Raw genomic sequence first — 19831 nt, 5'->3', positions numbered from 1 at the left:
CTCAATTAAGTTGGCTGTGTGCTTGACCTCAGTTTCTCATGTTATCAGTACGACGGAAGCGTGCGTTGCCGCTAAACACGCTTTAAATGCGATTTTTAATGCACATTCAGCGCCAAATAAATACAGTGTTTTCATGTGTTTGTGCACTTTTGTAGAGAGATCCCAACGTCCTAATCCTGAACTAAGTCACCATTAGGAGTAACCCACAATGAGCTTGGAACAGGCTTTCACGCAACCCACAATCCCAATCCCGGGATCTGCCCATAATTCTCTTCCTGGAGCAAGAACTGTAAACCGCCTATAACCCTTCTATTGAAACCCAGCTTATGGGGCAGCCCACAACTGTACCCCTCAACCAAGCGGCAGGGCCCGCCCGCCATCCTCCTCTTGAATGAAAGCTAGAGTCCCTCCATATTTCACCCCCTCTTTATATGTTTAAGATTGCTGCCGGGCTAAATCCCTTTTCTTACCTCATTGGTTGTAGATGAAGTAAAGCACAAGTAACAGCCTGACTTCTGTCCAAATCCTTTCACAAAGTTTGCAGATGTTCCTTCAATTGTCATTTGAATCTGAAAAACACACAAACAAAAAAAAAAAAAGAAAATATTGAGGTGATAATCACGCACCAGGGTTCCCTCCCCAACGCTGCAGTCATGGGCTCGGAGTCCAGCCACTGGGTGTTGCCGTGGGCGATGACTGGCCTGGGGCTGCGAATGCTGACCCCTCACCATCCCCAACCCTAGCTGGTCCAGGGAGCAGAGTCCTGCCCTAAGGCAGGCTGCGCCACTTCCACTGAGTGACCAGGCCACCCCATAACCAGTTCTTTGTACAACACCTGCGCTTCGCCAAGTGTACAAATCCTGAGGCAGCCAAGTAAGAACGGATAAAAGCCTCATGGCTCACACGGCTCCTTGAAGCAGGGGCTTCCCAACGGAAGATGCCTTGCTCACCATTGTATACTCCTTTGGACACGTGTTCTGGTTTGAAGTCCAGGCCAGCGCCGTGAGTGGACGAGAGCCAGATTCCGCCATCTTGGTTTCGGATGCAGGAAATCTGAAGGGAAGTATTGAGAATAATGTGTAATTTAAACAAAAAGACACATCCACCACAGAGTCCCCAGTTGGGTTTCCCTAAGTTACCATGAGTCCAGAGAGCAGTTTGGAAATCAGAAGTGGTAATGTTATGGAAACTCCTCCCCTCACAAGTGGATGGTGAAACTCAATTTTTTGTTTGAGAGGAAGCTGCATTATTCTTTAGCCCCAAAATATTCAGAATTGTTAGATTTCCTGGATTGTAAGCCCTCTGGGGATAGAGAAATACCTACAGTACCTGAATGTAAACCGGTGTCATATCTCAATTGAGATCGAATGTCGGTATATAAAATAAATAAATAAAAATAAAATAAGTTTGTTAAATAAACAAAATATAAAATCCTGGGGGTGAGCAAACTTTCTGTGCAAGGGCCCTCCTCCAAGATGGTTTGATATGTGTGTGTTTCTCTGTCTGTCTATCTCTCTCCCTCTATATACCTTCTCCAGTGCAACTATATCCTTTTTGAGATGCGGGGAACAGAATAGTACACAGTATTCAAGGTGCGGTCTCACCATGGAGCGATACAGAGGCATTATGACATTTTCCATTTTATTAACCATTCCCTTCCTAATAATTCCTAACATTCTATTTGCTTTTTTGACTGCTGCAGCACACTGAACAGACGATTTCAAAGTATTATCCACTATGATGCCTAGATATTTTTCCTGGGTGGTAGCTCCTAATATGGAACCTAACATCGTGTAACTACAGCAAGGGTTATTTTTCCCTATATGCAACACCTTCCACTTGTCCACATTAAATTTCATCTGCCATTTGGATGCCCAATCTTCCAGTCTCAGAAGGTCCTCCTGTAATGTATCACAGTCTGCCTGTGATTTAACTACTCTGAATAATTTTGTATCATCTGCAAATCTGATTACCTCACTCATATTCCTTTCCAGATCATTTATAAATATATTGAAAAGCACCGGTCCAAGTACAGATCCCTGAGGCACTCCACCGTTTACCCTTTTCCACTGAGAAAACAGATCATTTAATCCTACTCTCTGGTTCCTGTCTTTTAGCCAGTTTGAAATCTACGAGAGGACTACAAACCTTTAACCATGAACCTTCATTCACAGTGAAGATTATTCCATTTTTGTTTAAGTGCCTGACCCTCTTCTCTATATAAATAGATGATCATCACTTAGGGATGTCCAAACTAAGCACTCAGGCCAAATCCGGTACACCTTTGTCTTTGAAAAGTTGCATTTTGTGCGGCCTGCCAAAGTTTTGACCACCCTCTCAAGTGCCTGCCATCAAAGATCCAAACCTCCGCCTTTGATGACAGGCTGCAAAGTGTGATGTGGTGATAAGGTCAGGCAGGGAGGGTCGGTCAGTGGCAGCAGGCTGGGCTGGAGATGTGATTGGCTTGCTCAACAAAAATGTGCCAGTCAGAGGCATATTATTCCAGAGTCTCCGATGCAGGCCAGTTTTAAAAGCTTGTAGGAAATCCAAGTAAGCCACACTTGTATTTTTGTAGATTTTCATCATTGCTCTATATACCATTGGCTGTCTCAGATGTTGGTGTATTATACAACAAAAGCACACAGAGAAAGCGGAGAAAAAGGCACACACATTTAGATAAACAGCAGCAAAATGATTTGCGACAATTAATTGTACTGGACAACAACACTTTAGAAAAACATTAGTTTTTTTATTCTGTATGTGCACAAGGATTCAATCTCAGAGTAAAATGTTGATTGGGAAAACATCGACACGGCCGTGTTTCGCGTCAGGGGGCCCAAAATTCAGCCTGACGTGAAACACGGCCGTGTCGGGGTTTTCCCAATCAACATTTTACTCTGAGATTGAACCCTTGTGCACACAACTGTTGTGTGCACACACAGAATAAAAAACTAAATGTTTTTCTGAAGTGTTGTTGTCCACTACAATTAAGTGCCGCACATCATTCTGCGGGTATGTTATATAAACCAACTCGCCCTCGACACCCCTCCCCTTTAAAAAAAAAAAAAAAAAGACCAGGTATTATCATACCAAAAAAAAAAAAAAAAGGCAAATCATAGGAGCAGATCTTCCAGCGTCGGGGGTGAGGAGAAAGGACAACACCGACTACTCCGGTGGCTACCTGAAAAACCTGAGCTCTCTGAGCACGAGGAGCAGTTGTCACTCCTCGTTAACAGAGCCTAAGTACCCAGTACATGAAGCCCAGAATGCGTCAGACATGACCATCAGGGAAGATGACGTCAGAGACAACGCCAATGTTGCTGTCTAAGCTCTTCCAGCTGTCAGCGAGGTGACGTCATAAATCAGAGGAGACTGAAGGAGATAGCTTGAAAACCTAAGATCAATCATTACAACCGCATAAAAAGTAGCGCCCCCGATACTAGCCTGCCGCTGACGCGGGAGCAAGCGGGGTCCTGTTATACAAGTTTCCCTTACCCACAGCAGGAACCCGCAAACAATCTCGGCAGCGCCGGGCGTACACACCAGGAAGTGAAGCGGGCGAAATTCTCGCAGCCAATCCGAAGGAGCCAACGCGTCCAGCCAATCAGAGCGCTCCCAGAGCCCGGCCAACGCGGATGGCGCAAGCGGTCCAATGGCAGCGCTTGCTCGCGCCTCCCGCCTTTTCGCGCGCCGGGGTTGAGTTCCGTCTGTGCCGCGGCCCCGCTGAGCTGGTGAGAGTGGGTTAAGTGGCTTCCGGTAAGTAAGCTTTGGGTTTGGAGGAGGTGGGTGACCGCAATTAGAGAGGAGGTTTATTTTATTTTTTTGCCCTTTCTCCCTCCACCCGGGGGGAGACGAGCTCCAGTCTGTGCCTAGGACTGTGTTCTGGTTTTTAGGATATCCCTAGTGAATATGCAAATCTCTATGCATATTGGACCGGGGCAGGGTTGGAGTCACTTTTTCAAAATGATGGGGGTGTACTTAACTCCAAACAAATGACCCCTCCTTCCTCTTGATTTGATAAAGGGGTTTGCTCAATAACGGAAGTGCTCAAGCACCCACTCTACATACACAGGCCTGGATTTGGCCATAGGCAACACTGGTAAACAGGGTTTTTTTTTTTCTTGCCTGCAGGCGTTTTGGTGTTCCAAATAGATTTTTTGATGCTGATCACATATATTACTTCGAAATTTGTACATCAGGTTTTTGAGAGACGGCCAATTTGGTGTTACAATTGTGAAATTTTAAAACAATCATATATTTTCATGCTGGACAGTAGTTTGATTTTTAAAATTCATGTCGTATTTTTAACAGCCATAAGCAAAGTAACAGAGACTAACTTTTTTTTTAAAATACACCAAGAAACTCTGCCTGATCATTCCAGCACTTGCTCACGCAAGCCCCAGCTCTGCTGCAAGATTCCAGCTTGTTTCCATGATGATGTAGTCTTATATAAGCAGCGTCAATGAGTAGTTTCCTATGCAACGTCTGTGTGAATGAGCAAATCATATCGCTAAAACTGTTTAAAGCTTGTGGATTTAATTTCATATACTTTATGAATTGTCACACCAATGTCGTAATAGCCGTGACACGTTTTGTTACATCTGTGGTGAGTTTACTCTCTGGCCGATACAGAAAAAAGTGTGGGAGAGCCGGCGAGCGCACAGGCCACTCTCCTGTGCGCGCGATTTAGTATCGGCCCGCATGCAAATGAGGGCCCGCGGTAAAAAGAGGTACCAGGGACACTAGCGCGTCCCTAGCACCTCCTTTTTGACAGGAGTGGCTGCTGTCAGCGGGTTTGACAGCCGACACTCAATTTTACTGGCATCAGTTCTCAAACCCACCGACAGCCACAGGTTCGGAAAATGGACACCGGCTAAATTGAGCGTCCATCTTCCAACGCACGGGTCGATTTTTAATTTTTGGGGCCTCCAACTTAATATCACTATGATATTAAGTCAGAGAGTGTACAGAAAAGCAGTTTTTCCTGCTTTTCCGTATACTTTCTCGGTGCCGGCAGAAATTAAAATGTGTGGCTTGACTGCACATTTTACTTTCTGTATTTATTTATTTATTTAACATTTTTATATACCGGGCTTCATGCAGGATTGCATATCAGCTCGGTTTACATTATAACTGAACAAGACATGCATGTAGAATGCAAGTTACATAGAACAGGGACTTAAAACTTGGAACAGAATACATGGGTAAAATAACTTAAACATAAAGGAAGAATGGGAAACTTAAAATTATCTTTGAATGTGAAGTGTTATGTTGTATGGCACGGGAATAACTAATAGGCCCATCAACATGCATTTGCATGTTGAGGGCGCTATTAGTTTGCGGGGGGGGGGGGGGGGGTGTTGGCCACGCGTTTGACGTGCTATTACCCCTTACTGTATAAGGAGCACACTGTACTGTATCAGCCTGTCTGAAAGCACAGAAAAGGGGTATCACTTTTGGGTTGGCCACCTTTTCCAAGGTTATAGTGGTGGTAGCAGCAGTGCTGAGAGAGTATGGCATTCTGGTCCACCCGTACTTAGACAATTGGCCGATTCGGGCCAAGAGTCTGGAAGAGAGCCTTTGGGTCTCACGCAAGGTGATCTCCTTGCTACAGGACCTAGGTTGGGTGGTGAACTTAGCCAACAGCTATCTATAGCCATTCCAGACACTGGAGTATCTCTGTGTTCAGTTTGACACGAAGCAAGGCAGGGGTGTTCTGCCTGAGGGTCGCATTCAGAAGCTGATGGCATAGGTGTGACTATTCAGGAAAGCACAAGAGCAAAGCCAGCATGCAGTGTGTATATGTATAGGTGCATAACCCACTGGTGTGGATTAATTTAAAGAAAAAGGAAATTATCTGGTAAGTAGTAATTTCTCCATGGACACTGAAATTTAAAGTTTTGTCTCCAATGTTTTCAGACAATTTGGGGTGCATATATAAAAAATGTTTACCTATAGAACTGCAAGTAAGATTTTCATTGCCTTGACTGCACTGAAGTGACATATCTTGACTGATTGGGGTATGTGATTCTTTTAAAAGAGAGGGAAGGGGAATTTAGTCAATTGACAAAGATTCTTGTCTGTTTCAGGAGATGTTGAAGAGTTAGAGATAAAAAAAAGCAGGTTAATGCATTGGCAGATTTATCATAGACCCTTTTATTTTCTAGGTAACTGTAAGATTAAGCTGGCTCTGGGCACAGTAAATCATTTGTGCACCATGAATATGATGGGATATACTATCTGGTTGGCAGGGGAGTAAACTTAGGATGTGTTTTAGAGTGGGTTACGTTTCCCATTGTAAATCACCACAAGCTTCTTGGTAGTGGCATATAATAAACATACGGTTTTAATCACAGACTCTGGAGCTATTACTGAGGTGGACAGAGGAATGATGCATGTAGGTTTGATTATTCCAACCAAAAATTTAGCAGGTGCAGATGTCTGCAGGTAGTTTGTTTTCCTAAAGAGAGAAAAGTACCCCTGCCGTATTGTTTTGATTATTGCTGCAAACATGGATAAAAGTGTCTGCAGAGTTTGCCCCCAGGTGCTCAGTTTTGATTTACCCCTACATATTTAGGTGCAAATAGGATTTGGTCATTGCCCTGCGCTATGCATCTTCTGTGGCATAAGAGGTGCTGTTTGATACTGGCTGTGCCAGGAGTATTGCAGTGCAAAAGGGCTCACTCATTTTAAATTCCTTTTCCTCTTCAGACATGGACTGTCTGAGACATGGGTTCTGTTCTCTCCAGCAGGTGTGCTTTTGAGTTAGGGCTGTAGCTTCCAGTAATTCCCAGCCCTTGCCAACCCAAAGAGCAGAAACCAGATTTGAGAACTGAATCTGATTCACTGCCTATAGGCCATAGTGCCTCCTAGCTTAGATCTGTTCTCTTAGGAAGGGGGAAGGACTTTCACATTGGTTTTTCTCTCACTAAGGTATGTCTGCAGGAGAAGAAGGGAAGTCCCTGTGTAAAGCAGGGACAAATAGCAATGACGACTCCAGCCCTGGGAAAGCTACTGGTGTCAGATCCAGCTCTAGAAACACAAGTGGCACCAGCCCTGGGAAAGCTACTGGTGTCAGATCCAGCTCTAGAAACACAAGTGGCACCAGCTCCAATAAGATATCCCCTTGGAGATGCAGGCAAGAAAAAATGAGGACCAGTCCATATCTTTCTCCAAGAGGATGCAATTTGCAGAGTAGACGACGTTCCTGGCGTCGCTCCAGTTTAAAGGGCAGCAAACGGCGGCAGTCATTGCCTCCCATTCACCAAGACCTCACAGGTGAGCCCTTGGCTTTTTTTTTAGTCAAAAATCCATTGTAACTGCAAAGATAAATGCTGGCTTATGGAATTAAAATTAGAGGTTGCTTTCTGAAATGGTTTGGTGCTTCACTGGTTGCAACAAGCTAGGGATGCAGACCTGAAGCCTGTGCTGACACTTGTCGGAGCTTATCTTGAGAGGAGGCAGCTGGAGGGTTGGGCTTGCAGCTTTGGAAGTCAGGACAGGGAGTTTCAAGCCTCCCTGAGACTCACGTCATCCCACTGCAATTGCTGCAAATTCTCTTTTAGTGCTAGTCCCAACTGTCATGAAATGCTGTCAACCAGGTTTCCCCGTTACCAATCCAGAGTGACTTTTAAAGCTATTTGTGGGTATGTTGGCATTTTACTGCTTCCTGTATGTGCAGAATGTGTGTGTCTGTGCCACTGGCTAACCAGACTTCAGTATATGTTCTGGCTGCCTACCACTTGCTTTATTTGCACCCTTTGGTCTAGCCACATAGCAAAGCCATGTGGCAACCTGAGGGACAATGGAAGGGCCTTTGAGGAGTTGCTGCTACTGCAAGGACCCACATGCTTTTGGATTTTTATTTAGATGAAATGATCCTAGAAATTACTTTTTGCCAAAAAGTGCAATCTAAGTTGAGCCCAAGGAGCATAGTAAAGTGGGAGAGGTGAGGTGGTTTGACAGAGGGAAAGGAACTAGAGCCCTAGCCATGTTTTATGGCTAATTCAACCTGCTTGTCAGCACAGAAATATATTTGTGTATGTGTATAATATGTCTATTCTACAGAGAAAAGAAACAGAACTGGCAAAATATAACTATTTAAAAAAAAATAGTTGCTATAACAAAATCCTAGAACACTAATGCACTCAAATTTACCAAATTTTATTTAAATATACATTTTAAACGAGTACAAAAACTAACATGTCTGTGCGCATTAAGATGAATCTTAGTGCCTTCATACCACATCAACCCATTTGAGTAGTATCATCCAACTATAGTCTTTTGGATAAAAAAAGAAAGTCTCAACTACACAATGTGTAGCAAATCAAAGAGCAATTCAACTCTTGTTGCTGAGAACAGTTCCTCGTTCCGACAAAAGGCCCTTTGTTTTGCCAAACAGCTTCTGCAGGGGGGAGAATGAAAGCAGAGGGGACCCAAGTGGGTTTTCCCTATAGATCACAGAGAAGTTAATCCCTTGTACAAATTGAAAATCAAACTGTGGACATGGACAATTTTTTCCATTCAATGAAGATCTTTATTTCAGTCTGTGCCTTGTTCTGCGTTTCCTAATTAAAACGGTAAGAGAAGGAAAGCTTTTCAGGTAAAAGGCAAGCTAGAGGAAGCACGAAGGCTCTATGGACCCACAGGTGTGCATGCAATATTTAAGAATTGTTAGCACTGCAACCTCCTGTCAACTTGTGTCCCCCTAAGCCAACAATTCTTTCTATGATTCTTTTTAAAGGGCTTAGCCGAGCTATCAGTTTGGAACTGCCCGAGAAGGAGAGGCTCTCGCTGCTGTTGCAGTCCTGTTTCCAGGTGATGTACCACCCTTAGCTTTCTAATAAAGGCAATTCTCTGATCTCTAGTTCTGTTCTCTCTCAGAAAAGCTCCACTAAGATAAGTCATGGATGGGGAAAACAGATGAACATTCAGGAATATGTGATGGGAGCAAGCAGAGCTGGTCCTTGTGTTATTCCACTGCATATATGGAGTGTTAGTTCCTCAATAAAAGCAGTGGGTAAAATCAAGACTGGTCCAGCTTGTTCCACCGGCCATGGAGCTTCCTGCTCCCCCTAGGGAGTCAGAGTCACTTTCAGCCCTTTAAACATTTCTGATAACTTCTGAGTTTGCCACAAGCCCAAGGTTTTTGAATATCTGGATACATTTTATCCAGCTAAGTAGGTGTTCTGGGCTGGAGTTAATTTAGCCAAATAACTGTATTCAGAGTTGCCCGATAGCACCACCCTCCTCAACTAACCAAATAAAAAAAAAGCTGTAGTGCCCCTGAGGCTAGTCCTCCATTTCTAAAGAAGTCACCAAGTCCCATCCTGACCCTCCTGAAACCCTAGTTGGGAGTGTCTTGTGTGTTTCTGGACAGCAGTGGTGTTATGTGCTTCCAGTGGGACAGTCAGAAGCAGGTAAGACACTACTGTGCTCCCAGCTGGAGCCTTAGTGATGTCTATAAAGGCATACACCTTGGATGGAGGGGAGAGGCTAGCTTTGGAGCACTGTGGCTGCTTGGTTTATTTACTGAAATCCATGTAGCAAAGTTACATATCATTTTGGTTTACATTATAACAGAAACAAGCATGTAAGAATGTGATTACATCAAACCGGGAGAATAAACTTGGATAAAGGAACTGGGGAGTAACTTACAGAGATAATGATTAGGTAGTGAGATTCTATAACTGAAACCTGGCTGAGTATCTGGAAGTCATGTTACATGGTGCATAAATTACAAAGATTACAATATGGTAATGAGATTCTACAACTGGGACCTATCTAAGTGTATGGGAGATATGTTACATGGTGCATATTGATGGGTGATTATTGGTATGGGTTAAAAGCTTGTTCGAATAGCCAGGTTTTGAGTCTTTTTAAAGGTGATAGGGCAAGGTTCCTTCCATAGTTCTGGAGGTAGAGTTCCATTGCACAGGGCCTGCTGTTTTATAAATTTGATGGGTTAGGGGGAACTGGACACTAACCAGCACTTTAAAAAAAAAAAAAAAAAAAAAAAGGCTTTTGTGGGTGGAGGCCTGCAGGCTCACAAATCTTTATTTTTCCCCCTTTTAATATTAACTTTTCAGTACTTAACTTTATCTAATTGGCTATATTCAAATATATGCTTATCAGGGTACATGTACATGGATAACATTGAATCTAACCAGTTATATTCAAACTGAGCTGGCTATGTTTAAAAGTAATCTGGAAAATGCCTGAATAACTTTGTGAGTGTTGAATATACTTTATAACGTATCTGGCTAGCTGGATAAGTTCTTCTGAATATTGGCCTCCTTACATAATTTAATCAGCTAATGGGGTGAAAAGGATGAACATCTGATATATCTATTGTGCAACTTGTTTTACCATACCTCTGCTAAAAAAACACAACATCCGCCCTGAACAGGTCCTGGTAAGATGAACTATAAGTCTTGTAATAAATGCATCTTCTCTTATTTATTCTTTGTAAACCAGGACCGATCACTTGTTGGTAGGCACTAGGCTGGATCATTAAAGGCGTCAAACACCTGGCTTCTATTCCTAGGCTGGCTGGGCACATGCCATGTATAACCCCTAGGCGGGAAGGAGTTGGTCATACCTGTTGGTTGGACTTGTGATGCATGTGTTCTGGGATTTGGAAGGAGCTGCAGTTTGTGGCTTCTGGCCTCAGACATCAGTGCTAGGTGTAGAGTTATAAAATCCCCGAGTAGCTGTAAAGGAAGTCTTATGGCCAGAGCCCCTGGTTTCCTGGGGCAGAGGTTTCAACATAATGTGGCAAGTGTTAGTAAATTCTGAGAGATTTTTCAAAGTGCTATGGCAATTCTGTGGCAAGTTAGCATAATTGTGTTCTGCCTCCGCAGCATATTTAATGTATGTTTCTTTATTACACTAACACCTGTATCAATTTGTCATTTCTTAGCTTAGGTTCTCTTCATATTGTAGAGCTTACCCTCCTTATTGGTTATGGTTTAACTATTGCTAAGCTTCTGGATGGGAGCTGTTTGCTCCTCTAAATCCCTGGGAGAGCCTACTTTCTGCTGAAAGTTCAGTGTTTGGAATTGGCTGACAAATGTGCAGGTTCCTAGCTGCATTGCTCCCTTTCCCTCTTGCTGCTGGTTTCTGCTATCTGCTGGCACTTGCAACTTACTACCACCACTACCCAACATACGCAGCGCTGTACAACCATATGAAGAGACTGCCTCTAGGCAGCAGTCGTCAGAGCTCAGAGTTTCTCATCACAGCTGTATCAGGTCTGCTGTCTGTGCAGTTATCTTCAATACCATTCACAGTGAGTGTCAAACTGTTTTGATATTAAGATCAGAGTCCTTTCTGACTTTGCAATCTAAAGGAAGAAGTTTTAACTTTCTGGATAGGCTCCCAAGCTTGGACAGAACATTTTACATAAAGATTCACATATCTGACTATGCAAGAAGTCAATCTTTTATTGAAAAAAGGTTTAAAAATAAAATATGTACCCAAGTACAAAAATCAATTTTTCCAAGTTGACGTACCATACATACAGTGAAAAGTCACTTGTTTTTTGAATTGCAACCAGCCTTTTTATATTTGAGAAAGCCTCTGTCTTTCCAAGTATGAGCTTTCCCTATGCTAAAATGCCCTCAGCCTCAGTTTGTCATGCGGTCAATGCCACAGAAAGATAAATGCACGTATATTGGTAATGGATCCCAAGAGTGGTGGACTTGTCAGCAGTAGTATCAGACTTGTGCAGCAAGGCTTCTATGAATTTAAATTCTTGCCCTCTCTTCTAGTTATGAGACACCCAACTGTTGCAGAGTTCAGAGTGGCAAGTAGCCTGTGGCCATGGTGGTAGTGCCACCCCATGGGCCCAGAAATTGTTGGGATGAAGGGAAGAGAGGAGCACCTGCCCCAGGAATTTAGATTCTGTGGGTGTCCCAGCACCAACTCTGGGTTACCCATAGGGCCAAAACCCAAAATGCTCTGCAGCCACCCCACTTCCTTGATCAACTTATGCAGGAATGAAGAATCTGCAGCCACCAGCAGAGCCAAAACTTTAAATCTGCTGCTCCCTCCCTTCCATGGCCTAGCACAAGTAAGAAGGAACTGGCTTCCCTCCCTCCCATGTTGTTCAGAGTCTAAAATCTCATTTTAATGCACAGTGCTGACAACTACAACTTGGTCCAGTCCACCTTAAGCACAGACACTAGGGAATACTGGGAGGAGTATATCTAGCCCAGGCCAGGAGGGAAGCCTAGAAAAAGCACACACTACTGACCTGTAAGGTGTGATGTTTTGTTACTAATAAAAGGTTTATGCAAAGATTTCTACCAGAGTCCAAACTGAATCTGTCCTCTGGTTACTCTGGTGCCACATGGTGTCATAAGTGAGATTTCTGTGTTAAGCCTTGCACATGCAGAGAAACCACGCCAACAGAAGAAAAACATGTTCTCTTTTCTTGGGCCTCACTGCAGTGACAGCTGAAGTTAAATTACAGCAGGCAAAGGAGGCTGGCTCTGCCTGGAGATAGGTTATGTTCAGTGAGTTAGTGCTGGACAAGCAGGTTCTTACCCTCAGAAGAGGTGGTGAAACAGGGCATGGTCCCTATAGTGAGTGAAACTGCCTGAGATGGTGTGTGGGCACGAGGCATCCAGGTCCAATAAGTCAACGTGGACTGCATGATGCAAGTCCTGGGGGAGGACCAGCAGAACCTCCAGAAGGCCTTTCAAACCTTATGTGAGATGCTCACCCAGCTACATGCTGCCCCAACACCTGTGAATCCCCCTCCTCCCATCTGGTTGAAGATGAAAGCAGGGGACAGCCTGGATGATGGTTTGGCCTGAAGCTAAGTGGAATACATACCTGGCAAATTTACTTACAGGCAAAGGCCAAGTGGTGAATTCGGAGGGAAGGGCTACTTAGGTGGAAGTCAAAGCCACCATCCTAGAAAGGGCAGGCTATACTTCAGAAGCCTTCTAACAGCAGTTCCAGAGGGGCGTAATACAGCCCAGGGAAGGCAGAGGTCTGTTCCATAGACTGAAAGATGCTGGATGGAAATTTCAAACCAAGACAAAGATATCTGGAGATAGCTAACCAGGTACTTCTAGAACAGTTCCTAGACTGATCCATGCAGAATTGGGTTTGTCATCACCCCAGACTCCCATTGGTAGAAGTATTACAAGTGGCAGAGGCCTTCCACCAAGCCCAATTAATGCCTGGAAAGGCAGCCTGTAATGGTGCTGTAAGGAGGAGAGGACCCTAGCAATGGGCCTCTGCATGTGATAGCTTGGGGTCTGGACCCAGCTCTTCCCACTTGCTTCAACTGTGGAAGGAGAGGTTGCATGGCTAGAGACTGTCAATATGGTGACAGTGAACAGTAGAGAATAAAGTCATATATATAGAAAGGAAAGTCTTCCAAGCAAGTCCAATCAAGTCTGGGGAAAAAATGAGACTCAGGACGAGTATAACCCAGTAATAAGGGTACAGATACTTTCTGCTTCTGTGCAGGGAGTAGACATGTGGAAGATCACTGTCCATATAGAAAGGCAGAGAACGAAGAGCCCTTGAAAGGAAGAAGTAAAATAAAGAGAACCAACCCTAACACCATGCTCATACTGTAAGGCAGCAGGCCATATGGATGAAGAGTGCAAGGAACTCCAGTTAGCAGAAAAGTGCAAGGAGCAGGGGGTGAAGGCCAAGCCCCAGAATGAGAATGAAAAAGTGGGACCAGGAATAGACAACCACGTTTGCAAGACTTCAAGGCTAGGGTAGATGCCCTGCATCAGGAATTTGTGATTCAGGTAGAGCTCCCACCCAAAGCTCTGGCTGCGGTAAGACCCTTGAGGGGAGATTAAGAAGGCAACACTGATCTGTTTACATGGCAACAGCCTGCTAACAGCCCCAGCAGGGCAATTCATTATGGAAGTGGGGGGTACTCCTAGAACTTCCTTATCCTGTGGTCTGAAGGCACAGGTGGCCCCAGTTTATGGACAGTCGAGCCAGATTAGAACAGCTGACACCCCATGAAGCCAGGAGTGGTTTCCCAGATGACTTGGCGTGGGGCAACCTTAAACAGGGTATGCAAACCCAGCAAAGGTTGGGGAGTGAAGAGAGAAACATGGGGTTTAAGAGTATAGCCTTAGTAGGCTTAAGTACTCAACCTAACTTAGAGCTGAGGGGGAGGATATGTGAAGAAAACCCCACCTTAAGCACAGACAATAGAGGATCCTGGGAAGGAAGTATATCTAGTCAGGAACAGGAGGCAGCCTGGAAAATAAACCCTACTGAACTGTAAATTGTGAGACTGAGCTGCAGAGAATAGCAGAACTGTTTCTTGGTTATTTTGTTTGCTGTGGATAAGAGGTTTCTGCTGGAGTCCAGACAGAATCTGTCCTCTGGTTACTGCCACAGGTTCAAGGAGGAATCCAAGCAAATCTACAGTCCTTTCCAGGAACACAAGCTTAATTTGATCTTGGGAGCCCCTGTAGGAAGCTTGTGTGTACAGGGGAAGAGAACTGGTTCTACAGGCTGTTCCTGCGATCATGCCACTGGGAGAGAGAGGAACTACAACCTGCAATCATGGCTCCACAGTGAACAGGAGCTGTGCAGACTCTGCTGTGCCTGAGGGTAAATCTGTAGCACCACCCCTATCAGAGTGCAGAGAACCTGGCATACTGGACTTGTTTATAATTGTATGTTATTTTTGGCTCAAAGTGGCTGTAATCCTGAGCAGGCCCTGTTCCATGTGCACTATAGTGCTACCGTCCCCTCATAGGGGCCAGGGCTTGAATTAGAGAACCCACCCAGTTTTGCCTGTGGCAGTGTACCGACTGGATTGCACCCTCCTGGTACCTGCCTGCTTGCAAGCTGGGCAGAATGTGCCAGCTGCCGTGCTGAGCCGCCTGCTCTACCGGGAAGTCAGTCCAAAGACTGTTGCCCTAGAGCAGAGCTTTCCAAACTTTTCATGTTGGTGACACACTTTAGACAAACATAATTTCACGACACGGTAATTCAGTCTACTAGTAAACCAGAGGTTAAAGGTTAAACGAACGAAACATTTTGACAATTTATGTATGTTTCCTTAAATATATACATAAATAAAATGTTTCACGACAACCTCTCATGAAAACCTTAAATTTATATTAAAAATATATATTCCAAGATTCATGTTATTGTTATAATTTGAGAAACAATAATAAAACAAATTGTCTGTCCCCCACACACTCATCTCTCTCCCCTTCAAGCACATGTCTGGCCCCCACACACTCATCTCTCCCCCTCAAGCACATGTCTGAACCCCACACACTCATTTCTCTCCCCCCCAGCACATGTCTGGCCCCCACACTCATGTACCTCGTCTTTGATTGTTGCCAGTTAAGTGCTTCACTCCCTTCCATGATCACCAGACACTGCTGCTTGCAGTCAGTACTCCTCATGGCCAGGCCTCATCGGCAGCAGCAGCCAATGCAAGGATGGCTGGGCTCGTTCCACCCACCAAGCCCCCCCTAAAAACACGATTGACAGCAAAAATCACCCAATAATAAGCAACCCATAAACTGAAAAAAAAAAGTGAATCTCTAGAAAAAAAAAAAGCCCAAACTCGCACCAGAGTTGACCGGGCTTGCGCGACACCTGCACACTGCAGGCGACACACTAACGTGTCCCGACACACAGTTTGGAAAGCTCTGCCCTAGAGGCTCTGTCCATAGTTCTGCTGCCAGACCCACCAAGGGAACAGTCACTGGGGCCCACCTGGTACTTGATCCATTGCTGCGGGAGCTTAGACCCCGACTAAGCTGGTTCCCAAGGGGGGGGGGGGGGGGAAGGAGAATCAGTTCAACCGAATAGTTTCCCAGAAACTCACTCCAGAGCTCTGCCTATGCTCTACCGGGGAGCCTTCCAGGCTCTTGTGACTTGGATTGGCCACAGGATGCTGGGCTTGATGGACCCTCGGTCTGACCCAGTATGGCAGGTTCTTAAGTAGCCTACTCCTGCGCTATAGCACCAGTTCACATGTTTTCAGCATCTGCTGGAGATGGAGAAGTACCAAAGGCAGCACCAGACCTTTATAAGGGGGAGGGACGTCAGCTTTGAGCTTTTTGTTTTCTGTCTTCATCTACTGGCAGGAGGACATAACCAGTTTGTAAGGATTGGTCAGGCATGGATAAGGAAACTGCTGTGCCCCCAAAAAGAGTTTCAAGTTTAGTCAGTTTGAATCTACAGGTTCAAAGACGCCAGGATGTGTAAATTGTGTACACAGACTTGTTACGCAGCGCTTAGTTACTGCCTGCCTAAGAATTGGTCCTAATTTTACCCCAAACTTCTGATCTCACCTATTTAAGCAAAGAAGAACATTGATTTTAGCCACCTTGCTCTGTTCAGACATTTTTAATCTTTGTTTAAACTTGTGCTGGTTTTATCTGCCTCTTGTTTAAGCTTTTTTCCTCTTTGGTCAGTTAATTCTGTTGTGGCTAGCCAGTCATCTTCTGGAATCTGAAATTTAGTTTTTATTCCCAGAAACCCTGCTTCCTTTCTCTTATACACACATGCCCTTCATTCATTTTGTAATAGGTGATCTTTCCTTTCCTAAGAAATTAAAGAGTCATGGGATAGGGGGCAGGGTCCTATTGTGGATGGCTAACTTAAGAGAAAACAGAGTAGGGCTAAGTAGTAAACTTTCACGATGGAGAAAGGTGAATAGTGGAGAGCAGTTCTGGGATCACTGCAATGACAGTTATTCTAAGTTGTTAAATCACAAGAGGATTGTGAAATTGCAAGTCTTAGTTTTACAACTGGGCATGCAAACGAAATGTAATGTGGACAAGTGCAGAGTGATGCACTTAGGGAAGAGTAACCCAAATTATAGCTACAAAATGCAAGGTTCCACATTAGGAGTCACCACTCAGGAAAAGGATCAAGGTGTCATTGATAACATGTTTGAAATCTGCTCAGTGTGCAGCAGCAGCCTAGAAAGCAAATAGAGTGCTAGGGAATGGAGAATATCATAATGCCACCTCATCTTGAGTATTGTGTGCAGGTCTGGTCACCAGATCTCAAGAAAGATATAGCAGAATTAGAAAAGGAACAGAGAAGGGCGACCAGGATAAGGTGAATGGAACAGCTCCCCTATGAGGAAAGGCTGAAGAGGTTAGGACTCTGCAGCTTGGAGAAGAGACAGCTGAGGGGGGATATGTAGTAGCTTGAGATATATTCATATATGGGTAGATTTTCAGAGGCCTATGCACATAAACCCCGGTACACACACACACAGCTGCCGGGCCTCTTCAAAGGGGCAGGGACAGCGCCATTGAATGCTGTCCCAAAGACTTGCGTGCTGGCAACCGGCTGGTGCATGCAACTTACTCCAGGTCCCCAGGCTGAAGTAAGTTCTAGAACAAAAAAAATGATAGGTAGGTTTAGGGGGTGAAGGAGGAAGTTTAGGTAGGGAACTGGGGAAACCCAAATGCATTGCCATGTGGAGTTGCATTATTCTTCTCCCCTTGTGCGCACCCAGATTTTATGTATCAAATGATTTATTTGTAATAAAGGAAATAGTGTTTCCTTTATGTGAAGGAGGAAGAATTTGAATGCCATGGTTTTACATAGGACTATATAATTTGGGGTTAATTGCTTGGAACTCTCTCATCTTTCTGGGTTAGAAGAATGGAGAGATACAGACAGTTAAGCACTGGAATGGGGGCTATTAGCCTTTTTGCACTGAGTGGCATAGGTTGGATTGTCTTCTAGTTAGGGAGAGGCTAGGTGTGCACACAGGCCGATGCAATATCTGTGCATGGAGAACGGGTGCTCCTGATTCAGCACCTGCTCTCCTAACGTGTGCTGATCGACCTCTCCAGGGCGCCAGATTTTAATAATTAAATCAGGTGCCGTAGTAAAAAATTGTATGCCCAGGAGGGGTGGCTGTTAGTGGGTTATGAAAATGGATGCTCAATTTTACAAGTACAGAAAAGCAGTCATTTTTCGGTACACTTTTTGGGCTGATCAGGAGCAGACAATTTTAGAGTGTTTACATGTGATTAGCTTTGTGGGGGAGGGTTGATGTGTGTATCTCCTTATAGCATAAGGGGTTGTGAACGCACATCCACTCGACTGAGTGCGCTGTATTGTATCTGCCTGACAGTGTGAAGAACTCCTGGCACTCAGAAGTTGCTAAGACCAATTTTAGTCTGTTTTACCTTTTCTTCATAAAAACAGCTATAAGTGATTGGGGGGAGAAGACATGCGGTCTAAAAAACTTTTTTTATTTTCAGTTCTCAGTACAGAAACTTGAAGACTCTTTAAGACATGTTGATGGCTTTGATACCCAGGCTTTTCACGTGAAAGGTAAGCTAGAGGAAGCATGAGAAATATGGGACTGCAGGTCTGCTGTTATAAGAAAAAAGGTTTTTCCTTGTCTTCTCTGCTCACCCTTCAAATAGCCCTCCTCCAAAGACACCACACACCGATGACTCTGGAAACTTTGCTAGCCTTGAGGATTAGGCTGGTCTCAGGAGAGCCCAACCTTAAGCACTGCTCATTGGCTCGCCACAGTACTAGTGGCCATATTCCCTCCCTCGATGTACTGCATCCAGGTTACAAGGCCACTCCGAGGAGAGCTGCCTTTAGTTCTGCCTCTGTTTACAAGCAGGATTAAGTTGGCCATAAGACAGTGGTAATGGTGCCAACACAAACTCTGCTCTTAGAGCTCAGATGTCTGAGTGTATGCAGGAGTTCCTGTGCACAGTCATTGCCAGGTGAGCCCCTCTGTCTTTCTTCAGCCAAGCCATTCATAGACAGATTGCCCTGTGTCCATTGTGGACACCCATACTGTCTCCTACCCCTGCCTGGACCCAGACCATGATGTGTCTGTGGGTGATTCGGACCTGGGTAAGACCCCAAAGCCTCAGCCTGAGGACAGGTAACAGCCACTCTTCCACGCAGAGTAAATCCTCTCTAGGACAGGCAGGATGTTAGTCCTCGTGCAAGGGCGACATGGAAAACTGTTTTATATACCAACATTCGATCTGAGATATCACATTGGTTTTGTCAACTTTCCTGAGCATGCCACTATCCACACAGGATCCCCCTTCAGTCTCTGTGAAGCTCATGCTTTGTGGAAAACTATTTTGTTCCCTTTTTTGATCACGCCAGGTCTCTTCTACCTGGGGTTAGTTACTGGGTGTCTCAGTAAGTTATGTTGTCTGTGGTTGCTGGTCATAGACCACGTGCCAGATTTTTTCCCCATGGCATTGTCTGGTTTTCACTGGATGTCCCCAGTGCCCCTGGGCTATGTCCATTACAGACACACACACACCCCCCCCCCGGTCTGTGCCCAGATGACTCCCAAGGGCCATCATGCACATCGACAAAATGGATAAACTGTTTGGTGCCAAAAAGTCTGAGCCCTCAATGTTAGCTCCTCAGGAACACCCTGTTCTGAAATAGATTGGAAGTGAGGTAAACCTCAATCTTATTTGTGTTTGTTTTATCTGGTCCTGGCTCCAGGCCCTGCCACAGTGAACACAGAACAGAAATATGTTATGCAGTTTTACTTTTTCCTCCTCAGCCTCCACATATTCCTCCCTCTCACCTTTGAGTCTCAGAATACCACTTTTGTACTTCTATCACTAACAGATCTTAACAAAAAACCTTGTCCTTCTGTAATACTGTATTTGCTATTTTTCCTCTATTTGAATTTTCACATTCCTGACTCCTCTCCCAGACATTGTTGCCTGGTCTTCCTTTGCAATCTCTTGCACTTTATGAACACAAACCTTTTCAGTTACTTCTTTAGAAAGATAGTGGGGTCTTTCCTCACTCCTTTTACATCCCTAACAAAATTGGTTGCCCTTCT

The 19831-nt window shown here is 44.6% G+C and overlaps 2 protein-coding genes across 3 annotated transcripts in view; one reads left to right on the top strand and one right to left on the bottom strand.

Annotated features, from left to right (window-relative positions):
- MVB12A (multivesicular body subunit 12A) overlaps positions 1-19831 on the bottom strand; it is a 44474-nt gene that overhangs the window by 16041 nt on the left and 8602 nt on the right. Inside the window, exons 3-4 of the mRNA XM_029584974.1 lie at positions 951-1053; positions 471-569 (exon numbers count right to left, since the gene is read on the bottom strand). Coding sequence (XP_029440834.1) covers positions 471-569; positions 951-1031 — 180 coding nt within the window. The 5' untranslated portion in view covers positions 1032-1053. The remainder of the gene's footprint in view (positions 1-470; positions 570-950; positions 1054-19831) is intronic.
- LOC115080648 (kinetochore-associated protein DSN1 homolog) overlaps positions 3606-19831 on the top strand; it is a 34071-nt gene continuing 17845 nt past the window's right edge. Inside the window, exons 1-4 of one of the 2 annotated variants that reach the window (XM_029584972.1) lie at positions 3606-3756; positions 6934-7278; positions 8744-8817; positions 18249-18321. In XM_029584972.1, the coding sequence (XP_029440832.1) occupies positions 6936-7278; positions 8744-8817; positions 18249-18321 (490 nt within the window). In that variant the 5' untranslated portion in view covers positions 3606-3756; positions 6934-6935. Of the gene's footprint in view, positions 3757-3967; positions 4100-6933; positions 7279-8743; positions 8818-18248; positions 18322-19831 lie in introns of those variants that run through there. The other variant, XM_029584973.1, reaches the window with a different exon arrangement.

This window comes from Rhinatrema bivittatum, chromosome 19 (assembly GCF_901001135.1).
Source record: "Rhinatrema bivittatum chromosome 19, aRhiBiv1.1, whole genome shotgun sequence".
NCBI lineage: Eukaryota > Metazoa > Chordata > Amphibia > Gymnophiona > Rhinatrematidae > Rhinatrema > Rhinatrema bivittatum.
This window is presented reverse-complemented; position numbering and strand designations above follow the sequence as displayed.